Source organism: Carex rostrata, chromosome 8, assembly GCF_964058835.1.
Source record: "Carex rostrata chromosome 8, lpCarRost1.2, whole genome shotgun sequence".
NCBI classification, from domain to species: Eukaryota; Viridiplantae; Streptophyta; class Magnoliopsida; order Poales; family Cyperaceae; genus Carex; species Carex rostrata.
Genome location: NC_135925.1, coordinates 6,386,078 through 6,399,548, shown reverse-complemented (window position 1 = coordinate 6,399,548; position 13,471 = coordinate 6,386,078). Strand labels below are relative to the sequence as shown.

Sequence of the window (13,471 nt, the reverse complement as noted above, 5' to 3'; positions counted from 1 at the left end):
ATAACTATTTAATATGTAACTACTACTAAAATTAATTTGGAAGTAATTATGATTGTGTTGGATGAGATATTGTTGTTGAAAGAGTTGATCAATTGATAAAATATTATGACCAAACTATAGAGCAAGGAGAAGTTATTGTGAATAAATAAGGGCAACAATATGAGATGCACCAGACATATACTAGTGATGGGGTTTGTTACTGCATGATTTTTGTGTTAGTGATTTTAGTAGTACATAGCAAGTTAAAATGACTATTTTCATTTAGATTTTTTCTTAGAAGAGACGCAATTTTGCATTTTAATGCTTGCTGTTTGAATTGAAGCCACTGGATTATTTTAAAGATAAATAAAATAAAATAAAATTAGCAAAATTGCAGACGAGTCTTCGAAACAACACTCACATAAGATATTATGAAAAATGTTATAATTGGAGCATGCCAAGTTTCGCGAAATTTCTAATTAAAATGTACAAGGGATGAGACAATTGTTTCATCTACAATAACAACCGAACCTAGCAAAGTCAATAACATTATGTATAGAAAATAATTGTTCATCCTTAGCGTTTGAGATTTGTAACAATTTAGTATCTTCTAATGAGTTCAAGTTCTAAAATTACAGTCTTAAAAAATAATGGTAAGTTTCTCGAGCACACAATATCAAGCATCCGTGCATGATCATAATGCATAAGTTGATTCAGTTTGACAATTTAATGTTTTTTTCTAAATTTGATAAGGCTTAACATGAAAATTTTAAGTTTAAATTCATGCACTTAATTAAACATCCATATTTTAAGCCCAGAAAGATACAAACATACGAGTATATGACAATTTCAATATCATTATATATTGTAAAGACTCAATTTGAGCCACTCCTTAGACCCAAGTATTTGTGCAAGTTTTATTTTATCATTATTTATTATTTATTATTATTATTATTATTATTATTATTATTATTATTATTATTATTATTTTGCTAATGCTGAAACCCAAATAACTAGTTCATTGTACACCAAATACTATTGCAGATTTTGTGTCGCCTAAATCAATGGTCAGAATTGCATCTTGAGTTCTTGATAATTCTAAAAGAGAATGCCCAGCTAATGTTGTTAGACTTTATTGATGATCAAATTCAATCGAAGTACAAAGAGAAAACTGATCTCTAGGCCCTACATGTTAACACACCTCTCTCTACCAAGTTAGTAATTTATTGACTGTTTGGCAACATTTTCTTTGGAACCCTTCACCCTGAAGGAACGTTGAGAAGACTTGTTTATTCACATTTCTTTGGCTGTCTAATGCCAACAAGTGGCAATTTTGTGCTGTGCTTCAGTGGTATTTCCGCCACATGGGATCGAGAATGGCTCGCAAATAATACAACTGAGGTATGTGTGGGGATTTTTCTCGTAAGTTCTTTTGTAAAATCCAAAATAAATGAAGTTCTCTCAAAGGAACAGTGATATAAAAATTAACCCATCAAGCTGCCGAAGTCCAATCAAGTATTTTAGTATTATTACTTCTATTTGCTGGAAACTTAGGCACTACTCCCTCAATTTTTCAAAAGAAAGCCCAATAAGATTTCCAAAATTTTATTTGTACTTTAAATATATTACTTCTATCCTGTTTCTCAATTTAGGCACTGCTCCCTCAATTTCTTTTAGCAGTGCTTTCACTTGCTCTTCTAAAAGAAAATTCTCCTATTTCTCTCATTTCAAATTGCCTACGTACCGACCGCCCATGTCATGTCCCAACGACCAACGTGATCTCGTATCTTTGAGCTTATTGATTTATCCATTAAGCAAAGTTTATAAAAACATATTTGGTGCGATAAAAATGCAAATAATAAAATTATCCTAACCACTCACACAATCTGATGCCAACCTTTATATATTATAAAAAAAAATGGAGATAAATTACATTCTCTACTATCTGCACCGTATTAAATAGATGCAACATATCCGATAACAATCTTCATTATGTTCAAATTTGTTTATCTAATTTGATACTTATAAATGATGATCTCCATTGTTAATAATCTAATAGATTCAATATAAGACTAGTATCTTATTGGATTTTCTTATTTTTAACCAAAAAATTCAAAAGAGTTTTATAGTCTGCATGTTTTGGAATTTTTTTAGAGTATATTATCAGCATATGATATTCAACTGTCGTATATATTTGTATAGTGTTTAAATACGTAGTTGACAATCACTTATAAAAATTGTATATTTATTATAAAATATGAATTGGGCTACGGTGTTATGCATATTTAGTGGCATTTATCACACATAAAATTTATCGGATTGACTTTAAATAACAAATTCAAACCATTAAAACCGATCTACTTCATAAGTAATGCATTTACATATAAAATTTGTAAAATTTTGATTTATTTAGTATAAAGTCAAGCGGTTAAAAAATAAAAATGTACAAGTTAATCTTAATGCATTAATTTATTTTATCATTTTTTATCACTTGACTTTAAATAAATAGATTTATAAATTTTACATATAAATGTATTATTTGTAAAGTAGTGACTAAATAGCAGTTAATAGTAAAACAACTAAATTTTCTCATATTTTTTTGACCTGGATGTAATCAAGAAATTTTAACTATTGAAAGCTTAAGGAACATCGTAATATTTACAAAGTTTTCTTGAAGGACGTAATACTTACAAAGTTAAGGGACTAATAGCAGAAACCTCTATTATAATATTTGCCAACTCTCCGTCGAGAAGTGTCTTACGACTTTTGGAGTCCGCATCGTCTGCATTAACTCAATTCCAAAGGCTGCTTGTCTCTCCGTCACCCCCAGGAGCTATTTTTTTTCCAGTTTTTTTTCTTTAAATCATCTCAATTCTTACTGAAATTAAAACCAAAATCCCTTCTTCTCTCTACAGATCATACAGGAAGACCAGGTCGATCGGCCATGGCGCAAGCTCTGTCAGCTCAGGTCAGTCGATCCATTTTAATTCTCTTTCGTTTTTTAGCCTTTGCATTTCTAGTATAACTAAAAGTTCAATGAAAGTGTGCGACTTTCCCCCGACCTCTCCTATGCATCACGATACACTCAATCTATTAGAGATTCTCTTTGATCAATCTTTTCGATCTGAGACAGTCCTGAATTCGTCAGTAGGGGCTTCTCTTTTAGATATACTAAATGCAACATTTGCATTGTCTTTATCTTTTTTTTGTGTGTGTTGTTTCGATTGATCCATGTGCGATCGTCTCATTAGTTGTACTTTTTTTTTTTATATATATATATGTAGGTTTCTTGGTCTGTTCAGATTGGGTCTGATGCTTCTGCGAGAAAAACTACTGGGTTTAAGGTGTGGTTTTAGTCCCATTTCTCTCAGACTTTGCTCTATACAAGCAATCATGTTAAGATAATTAGCATTTAGCTCCAATTGTGTAGTGCTTTTATGCAAGATAATTGGATTTCTCTCTCAGAATTAACTGACCATTTGGGGGCCCAGAATGGTGCTGGTCAGGTTTTTTACCAGTATGTACCAGCCAAAATTACAAAACCTTTGGTTATTTGATGATGCCAGAATTCGAGATTCACATTATTATAGTCAAATCTTATAAGATTCTTGTAGTCTATATGAATTTCCCTTGAACTAATTATGTTGGCTTATCTAATTCAGGGACATAACAGTATATGCTTTAACAACAAATCATGGCTCTCAACCCCTCTTAATTTAAAGGCCAAAAACATACAACAACTTAAATACCAATTCAAGGTACAATGCACATCATTGCAACAAGCCGGCAAAACTAAAGTTTCAGTGACTCCTCTCGAGTTAGAAAATGCAAAAGAGCCTCCACTCCACCTGTACAAGAATAAGCAACCTTACACTGCCACAATCGTCAAGGTTGAGAGGCTTGTAGGCCCTGCAGCACCTGGTGAGACATGTCATATTGTAATTGATCACGGCGGCAACGTACCTTATTGGGAAGGACAGAGTTATGGCATCATTCCACCGGTATCATCCTCCTAAAATTTTGATTATGTTTAGGCAGCAGAAATTATGTTTTCTATCGTAATTATAAATTAAAGGACAATTATGCATCCGTACTTTTTTAAGAGGACATTTGTATATGGACATGTTCAAATGTTGGCATGCTTGTTTGTATATGTTAATGTGTAATCGGCCTATAACAAGTACCATACCACCTGGTTTTACAGTGTCCATTGTTTAGTTTTGACACTATTTTTCTACTTTAATTTCATTTATATTGTGGGGGCCACCTGATAACAATTACCATAAATAAAGTAGCCTGGTATGTGTTGCATGCAAGAACTGTACTTTCTTTGATGAAAATGGTATATTATGCAGGTGGTAGAATAGGCATGAAAGTGCAGAGTGTACAAAATGATAGTGTGCACAAGAATCGTATATTAAATGTGATCTTCTGTTTGTTTTTAAAGGGAGACAATCCTAAGAAGCCAGGGACCCCAAACAATGTAAGGCTCTACTCAATTGCTTCGACCAGGTACGGTGACTCTTTCAACGGCAAGACAGCAACCTTATGTGTGCGCCGTGCTGTTTACTACGACCCTGAGACTGGAAAGGAGGACCCCTCCAAGAATGGCATATGCAGTAATTTTCTCTGTGACTCCAAGCCTGGTGACAAGGTTCAGATAGCAGGTACGTTCTCCCTAATCCCTGTGCATTTCGTTTGTTGGTTTGTTTGAGTCTAACATCTAGGAGAGGTACAGGATGCCATGTTAGCATTGTTTGTTCTAAATTTTTGTTTCACCTCTCTTAATTGAGGATTCATAATAATCAATTGATGGGCAAATATCATATATGGGCAAATTATATCTGAATTTAAGCAATCATAACTGGAACAAGTGTTGCACTGGTACAATTTTTCGATGTCCCGATATTAGTAGTGCTTGCCAAAATTCAATCCCTCTTTTTTTTTTGAGAGCTTGGCAGAGGCTGTCAAGATAAAAAAATTCAATCCCTCTTCCTCTCCCTCTCCTTCTCCCTCTTCCTCCCTCCCCTTCCCCCCCTCTCTCTCAATTTAAAATGTTATAACTTGTTTATTTTATAATACAGGACCATCAGGAAAGATAATGCTTCTACCAGAGGATCCAAGTGCAACTCACATCATGATTGCAACAGGTACAGGTGTGGCCCCCTATCGTGCGTACCTACGCCGCATGTTCATGGAGGATGTACCAACATACCGTTTTGGTGGCCTAGCATGGCTCTTCCTCGGTGTTGCCAACTCTGACAGTCTCCTTTACGACGACGAGTTCACCAGCTACCTACGTGACTACCCTGACAATTTCAGGTAAACTATAGTAATCATTTTCAAGAAAGGAACGAATATGAGTTCTTGTTTAGTCCCTTTAAAATCCAAAATATCCTCTATACTCCTAAAATGCTCGAGAATTCAGATACACCACTGGAAATGTTGAGAATTACTCATATAGTATTTCCGTCACCCAAACTATCTTCATTATGGAAGAATTGAGGGATGGGCCTTTCTTTGAAAATAAAAGGAGCACAGTTATAGAATGATTTCTTCAATATTTTGAATGGGTATCTCCTCATTTTGTTGGAGAATACATGGTGTTCATTCATTAGCTGATGTACATGGGAGATTTTCCTTTATTTAGTGGAATGTGAAATTTTTGTAATGCCCTTTTCTTATGCTGACATTCAAACTTACCCTCCATAAGATGGTGGTGGGCTAAACATGTAATTTTCATAGTTTTTTATGGATTTGGAGGATTGTTTTGGTATTTCTCATCTTTACAAGAGCAAAAGTTCTGAGATTTTGTAGGGGCTTGTAATATCATTTTACTCCTATCTATTGGTTATGGCTATATTTCTTTAGTACATAATTGTAGGTATGACACGGCATTAAGCCGGGAGCACAAGAACAAGAGTGGTGGTAAGATGTACGTGCAGGACAAGATAGAAGAGTACAGTGATGAGGTATTCAAGCTACTGGATGGTGGGGCCCATATCTACTTCTGTGGGTTGAAGGGTATGATGCCTGGCATCCAGGCAACACTAAAGCGGGTTGCTGAGGAGCGGGGTGAAAACTGGGATGAGAAGCTGTCCCGACTAAAGAAGAACAAGCAATGGCATGTCGAGGTCTATTGAGGTTAAAACAAATATTAGAAACCTTATTTTTTGTGCGGGGAGGGGGTGGGGTCGTGGGGATATGATTATTTAAGTTGTTCTCTTAAGTTAGCAGTGACATTTATTTGCTTCATTTTCCCCTTCTTTTGCTAATAATCATGAAAACAATACTTTCATTGTTTGTAGAATTACTGCATTGGTGCAGGGTGCTCGAATTATGATTGGTGATTAGTCATTAGTGTTTCATCCTACATAATAAAACATTCTAGTTTTCTATTTTAGTTTGGGGAAATCCGGAAATGTCTTTGGTTGATTAGTCATTAGCGTCATCCCAGCACACGCACCTGCAGTTTGTGTAAAGTTTTGTTCTCAAGTCCACTCTACAACTACTAGTCCTGTTGGCACTTGAACGCATCTGAGTTGGCACTGAAAGTACTAACGAAATGAGCATATTCCTTCCAAAAAGTACTAACGAACATTTTGAACGAAAAAAAAATATAAAGTGATTTGATTTGAACAAATGACAAAGTTTAGTGACCTCTAGAGTGAAATTTACCCTAAAGTTTGTGATGAACAAGGAACACGTGCAAAAATTTATCTGGTACAGGCGTATAAAATACCAAAAAATGCTAATGAAAAAAAGTAATGCAAGTTTATAATAAAAATAGACGGGGCCGTCTTCAAAAATTATGAAAAAAGAGTTGAAAAATGCATCATTTATTCATTTAGCAAATTAAATGGCGATTTGGATAAAAAAAAATGAAGTTATTCTCGCTACTCGCTGCGTGAACTGCTGTATTAAGTGGTGATCCGGATAATAGTTCTTTGACCGGTGCTCAAATTCTTGAATTCAACAGTGAACATATGAAAAAAATTATGATTAAAAAAAATGAAGAATTCTAATGTACTGTTCCAAACGCCTCTTGTTAAGCATGTGGGACCTGCGATCCGATAAATACGCAACCTACCTCTTGTTAAGCAACTGCAAATGGTTCCAGTTAGAACCCGGTTCCATTTTTTGCAATCTGAATACCACAAGTTTATCTCGGCTCAGGAAGCCTTCTGGTTACAACGATCAAGGCTGAACTGGACCCTACTAGGTGATCAAAACACGAAGTTTTTTCACTCCACAACCATGGTAAGAAGGAGAAGGAATCGTATAAGTGCAATATGTAAAGAATCTGGGGGTTGGGCGGCGAATGACAGGGAGATCAGGTTTGAATTTGTTGCTCATTTCAGGAAAATATACACGGCGGATCAAAGGCCTCAAACCCACCTGCATATACCTGCTAGTGTGCTAGAGTCGATCACTAAAATTCCGGATACTGCGGGCGCAGATTTGGATCGCCTCCCGACTCCGACTAATATTAAATGGGCTGTAGATGCTCTCGGGCCTACAAAAGCACCGAGGCCCGATGGGGGTAATAGCTGCACTGGTGTAGCAAAATTGGACTCAATTTGGGCCAATTGTCATTAAAGAAGTGGAGGAATTTTTCAGAACAGCTACAATGAAGGAATCAATAGCACACTCAAATTTGGTCCTTATTCCTAAAGTTCCAGCACCAACAACAGTAGGTGAATACCGCCCCATCAGCGTATGTAATTTCTTATTAAAAAAAATGAAGAATTCTAATGTACTGTTCCAAACGCCTCTTGTTAAGCATGTGGGACCTGCGATCCGATAAATACGCAACCTACCTCTAAGTCTAGGTACATTGCAACCTTTAAAGATTGGGGTCATGTTTGGTTGTGGAGTAAAGTAAAACCGGATTAAATTTCTTACTCCAAGCTAAACCGGAGTAAGTTAATCATGTTTGGTGGAGTAAGCTAAACCACCTCTCTAGGTGGTGTAAGTTACTCCGGTTTAGCTCAAATCTTACTCCATCTTAAACCGCCTATGTTACTCCTCGTTTGGCTCCTTAAGCGTGGAGTAAGGGGTTTACTCCACCTCTTACTCCACAACCAAACATGGCCTGGGTGTTTTAACGAAGCAAGATTATGTAGCCGCCATTGTGAGATTTCTGCGGCCCCCCCCCCCCCCCCCCCAAAAAAAAAAAAAAAAAACCCAAAACCCATTCGCAAACTCGATACACTGGTTGGATGAATTCACATCATCTCCGTGATGAGATAGGAGTAGGTCCGATGGGCATTGGACCTACTTTTAGGTTCAATTAGCATTAAGATCTGTGCGAACGGAAATTGATAAAACCTTATACGGATTTTAATAAGAGTGCACGATTCTTGATGCAATTGGATGGCCAGATCAGTAGGTCCAATGGGCATCGGACCTACTCCGAAGTGCTCCGTGATTTCTCGAATTCGTATCCTCTGAGATATCTCAAACTTTGCGTGACCTTTTGGCAAATCCCAACCGTATAAATTCGTTCTACATGAATCTCAAAGCACACATAATACTGACCCCTACATCACCCCAAATAGGCACCAGACACGTCGGTCACGCAAAAGTTGAGATATCTCAGAGGATACGCGCTCTGATTTCTCGCCCCCCCCCTCTCTCTCCTTTCTATCTCCTTTTAGGAGATGGCGTCCGGATTTGAAATCCCCTCCCTCTCTCACTCGATGTCCCGTCGGCTGTCAGTAAGGCCACGCCCCTGTGCAACTTTGCTCGTTTGGCCCGTCAGCAGGTGAGATAGTTGGTAATTTCGCCTCTATATAGGTGATTGGGGCTGGTGTGGTTTTCCCCCTCTTTTGGTTGCCTTGCTCATGAGTTGAGACTATACCCCTCTTTCTCTTCCGTTTTCCTGTGACATACCCGATTGTGACACTGGTTCGTGCTTACTACTGGTACTCGTTGTTGATTTCGGTGCTGGATTGAGACGACCGAGCGGCGAGGTGTAGAGACTCGGTACCGGTCGTTCTTGGCAAGCCGTTTCTTGGATTCCGTTGTTAATCGGGTAAGTAAGCACATTAGAAATTCGTTGATTCGATTGAATAGTTATATCGCCTTGACTGCTCGGGTTGTTGTTTTTCCCGGCAGGGGCAGCTGCTTACTGATTTTCCTCCCCTCTGATTTGAACTGTGCCATGCCTATTCGACCTTGTTGTGCTGTTGTCATTGGTTCTGTGTTGTGTGTGCTTGTTGCGCCTCACCTTGATCTGTTCTGTTTCGCTGGTCTGACTTACTGTCTGGTTAGATGCAATGCCTCTGACCTGATGCTCTTTCTGTTTTGCTGGCTGTGTTGCCATGCTCTCTGGCTTACCTTCCGGGTTCTGTCCTGTTCTGATTCTAGTAACTGGGGGTGCTGTTCTGATGTCGGTTCTGTGGTGGTTATGTGTTAATGATGTGTATGTAAATGATGTCTTCTCTAAAATTCCCTTCTCTAAATTCCGAAATTTCTTGTTAATCTGATTCAATTAACTTCTTAGACTTTGAATTGCTGAAGAAATTTGAACTGAATCAGATGATTAGATATTGTAAGATTTTGGCTTTTGACAATTAGAGCACTAAGCACAGTAAGAGTGTAAGACTCTTGGTTTTGGCTTTTGACAATTAAATGATTAGAATTGAATCAGATGATTAGAATTGCTTAGACTCTTGGTTTTGGCTTTTGACAATTAAAGCACAGTAAGACCTTTTCTTTAATGGGTCTGAACTCGGAATTGCTTACCATTTGCTAATTCAGTTTATTTTTACTGTCTAAAGCACAGTCAATTAAAGCACAATTTATTAGATATTGTTTACTTTTATTTTTGCTAATTCAGTTTATTTTTACCATTTGCTTACCATTTACTGTCTAAAGCAAAGTTGATTAGATATTGGGTATTTTTGCAATGATAATGACTTTGTAGGTAGTGGTGAAGATATTGGGTATTTATCAGATATTGTTTTCTTTTCATTCATGTAGGTAGGAATGCAATAAACAGGTATTTTTGGGAATTTTTGCAATGATAATGACTTCGTAACATAGTGGCCTTCCAAATGATCCCAATTTTATATATCAACAGGCTGATCTTATAATGACTTTGTAACATAGTTACTATTTTTAGTTTTTAATTCACCTTCTTTTCAATTGTAGGTTGGTGATCTGGGATATGCTTCTGAACTAGGGAATTATGCCAAGTAGCTGCCACTTTCAATGGCATTATTCGAGCTCTTAGAGAGAAGGTAGGTACCTTTTTACAGTACTTTATTTTGATTTGTGCATGCTGATATTGAGCTCTACGCAATGGGCAACTGGACAACTGGTATGGCTGAAGTGCAGCTTCCAATTGAGCAAGTGATCCATTTAATTCTCATTTTTTTGTGCTTGTAATTAAGTTTTGAGCTGCCAGCTAAATATCAGGATTTCCAATTGAATTACATATTAGATTATTGTATCATGTAATGTGTGAAAAACAGATAGGTATGGTATCAGATTTAATGGTCCAGATGATAATATTATAAAACCAGTGAAATACCATTGATGCTATTTCAAAACTTTTGTAGATAATTTTGCATTAGAACTTCTCCAAGCTTTTAAAGACATTGAATTTTTTTTGCAACTATATAGGTTCTTCTGTATATGTTCGCCTACCCCTGACGAAATTCCTGGCTTCGCCACTGCTTACCATTAGTAGATTTGGACCGTTCTTTTCTTTTACAATTAGTAAAACTAGAAGAACCACCCCAGTTTTACGCTTCCTGACGAAATCCCAACATGTTTGGCACTTCGACTTCCACTGCCTCAAACCCTACCTGGTCTCAAAACCCGGAGGATTGCGAAATCATATCCAATATAGCCATTGATTACATTAGCCGAATCATGGAAGAAGATATAGATGAGAAGGTGAGCCACTACCAGGAGGAGTCGGCCGTGGTTCGTGCTGCGGCCAAGCCTTTTTATGACATTTTGGGTCAGAAATACCCTTCTTCGCCTGATGCTGGCAGAACCGGAGCCGTCTCCTTACCTGCACCCATTTATTCTCTGGAGAGCCCCTATGAGAGCTGCAATAGCAGCTGTAACCAGCCTGTCTCAGTCGACTGGTCATCCCAGCCTCCGTTCAGTTCAACCAGTGACAGTGGCAGTGATTTCACTGAGTCATTCGAGGAGCCGCTGATCACTTCCACTCGTGTGCCGGAGTTCTTGATCGAGAGCCTCCCAGCTTGGAATTTCAGAAGGGGGGCCGAGGAAGCGCAAAAGTTCCTACCTGTGAGTGAAAAGCTGGTCATTGACATGGAGAAGCCTGTTGGTGGAGTTGCATCACTACAGGAAACTCGAACAGTAAGCGAAGGGGAGAAAGAGATCGTGATCAGCTTTGGGTCGCGGATTCGGAAAAACCCAAACCAGAATGGCCATGATTTGGATTTGATGGAGGGGAGAAGCAATAAGCAATCGGCTTTGTTTGCTGATGAGCCGCCTCGGTCTAAAATTTTCGATATGGTACTCCTAAAATGTACCGCAAAAAATGCAGCCGATTTAAGAGAGAGAATGAAGCAAGAAGCCACCAAAGCCTCGCAAAATGGCCAAGCTAAAAGTCTGAACAATACTAAATCCAAAGGGAAAAGGCAGAGCAAGAAAGAAGTGGTGGATTTGAGAACGCTACTCATACATTGCGCACAGGCTGTGGCCACAAATGATCGACGCTCTGCTTCAGAGTTGTTAAAACAAATAAGGCAGCACTCTTCGCCTTATGGGGATGGGTCTCAGAGACTCGCATACTGCTTTGCTGATGGGTTGGAAGCCCGTTTAGCCGGTACTGGCAGCCTGTTATACAAACAGCTTGTCGCAAAACGAACAACTGCTACTGATATGCTAAAGGCGTACCACTTGTACTTGGCAGCTTGCCCTTTTAAAAAGGTGTCTCATTTTTTCTCAAACCAAACCATACTAAATGTGGCCGAGAAGGCGTCCCGGGTTCACATAATCGATTTTGGTATTTATTTCGGGTTTCAGTGGCCGAGCCTGATACAAAGGCTCTCTCACAGGGATGGTGGTCCCCCTATGCTCCGCATAACAGGCATAGACGTACCACAACCTGGTTTCAGACCAACTGAGCGAATTGAAGAAACAGGCCGTAGGCTTGAAGATTATGCAGAAATGTTTAAAGTACCTTTTGTGTACCAAGGAATCGCCCAGAAATGGGATACCATTCGGGTGGAAGATCTAAATATAGACAAAGATGAGGTCGTAATCGTAAATTGTTTGTACCGGTTCAGGAATTTGATTGATGAGACCGTGGCTGTGGATAGCCCAAGGAACCGGGTGCTGAAGACCATTAGGGAAATGAACCCGGATGTGTTTATTCACGGCATTGTTAATGGGTCATACAGTGTACCCTTTTTTGTTACCCGGTTCCGTGAGGCCCTCTTCCATTTCTCAGCTCTGTTCGACATGTTAGAAACAACGGTACCGAGAGAGAATGAACAGAGGTTGCTAATTGAGAGAGATCTTTTCGGTAGGGAAGCATTAAACGTAATTGCTTGTGAGGGTTCGGAGCGGGTTGAGAGACCCGAAACATACAAGCAGTGGCAAGTGAGGAATTTGCGGGCCGGGTTTGTGCAAATACCGCTTAACCTTGATATCATGAAGAAGGCTAAAGATAAGGTCAAAGAAATATATCATAAGGATTTTGTGATAGATGAAGAGAGCCATTGGATGTTGCAAGGTTGGAAAGGTAGGATTATTTATGCAGTTTCTACTTGGAGACCTAACCGATTTTGAGGAGACGAGTTGCAAGCATGAAATGATAAGAAGGATGTCTTGGTTTTTCAATTAATTGCAAGGTATTTTTGGCAGTATTTTAACACAGACACGCACGCGCACACACACACTAAACACATTATATATGATTTCAAATAATTTTTGTTCAGCAGGTAAACTGAGAAGTTATCAATTTGCATCACAAGGGCTCAAATTAGAAGGTTGGAAGTAGTTAATTTAGTATGTAGAAAAGAAATAAAATGCAAGAGGTGGAGAAAAAGGCAAGTCTTTTTCTTCTTCTTTTTTTCCTTTTTTTTTGGGTGGGAGACTTGATGCTGTTAGATATGTAAGGGTTTTGAGTAGTAGTTTTTTTGGATGCTTTAGACTTGGAAATCCTAAATTATACACATGAGCTCTAATTTGCTTCATACTTTGTCTTTAATCTCAAGTCTCCAACTTACGTACATTTTCTTTCCTTTTTTTTAACAACAAGGCTAAAAGCCCATTTTATTGCTGAAAAGTTAAATACAAATTTAGCCATTTTATTGCTGAAAAGTTAAATACAAATGCAAACGCAAATTGTATATTAGCTATCCATACTAAAAGGCAAAGCTTCAAAATTGCTTACCTCAACAGCCCACTGGCACGATCTGCCTTTGCTAAAAGCACAAGACCTCCCTAGAATCAAACAAAAACTCAACAACCGGTACCCATTTACAAATGGATGCCA

The 13,471-nt window shown here is 38.2% G+C and overlaps 1 protein-coding gene and 1 pseudogene across 4 annotated transcripts; both read left to right on the top strand.

The window, feature by feature from the left end:
• Window positions 1–2,796: 2,796 nt before the first annotated feature.
• LOC144557859 (ferredoxin--NADP reductase, embryo isozyme, chloroplastic-like) lies at window positions 2,797–6,381 on the top strand. The gene is made up of 6 exons (XM_078306482.1): window positions 2,797–2,947; window positions 3,264–3,323; window positions 3,642–3,980; window positions 4,427–4,646; window positions 5,064–5,301; window positions 5,864–6,381. The coding sequence occupies exons 1-6, from the start codon at window positions 2,924–2,926 to the stop codon at window positions 6,120–6,122; spliced, it is 1,140 nt and encodes a 379-aa protein (XP_078162608.1). The 5' UTR covers window positions 2,797–2,923; the 3' UTR covers window positions 6,123–6,381.
• Window positions 6,382–8,712: 2,331 nt separating this feature from the next.
• LOC144557858 (scarecrow-like protein 9 pseudogene) lies at window positions 8,713–13,171 on the top strand (annotated as a pseudogene). Of its 3 annotated transcripts, none has more exons than XR_013512809.1 (4): window positions 8,713–8,746; window positions 10,138–10,226; window positions 10,612–12,824; window positions 12,915–13,171. The product of XR_013512809.1 is annotated as a scarecrow-like protein 9 pseudogene, transcript variant X2 (transcript). The 3 variants fall into 3 exon arrangements; XR_013512810.1 differs by having other exon boundaries at window positions 8,728–9,016; window positions 12,912–13,171; XR_013512808.1 differs by having other exon boundaries at window positions 8,730–9,016.
• The last annotated feature ends 300 nt before the right edge of the window (window positions 13,172–13,471 follow it).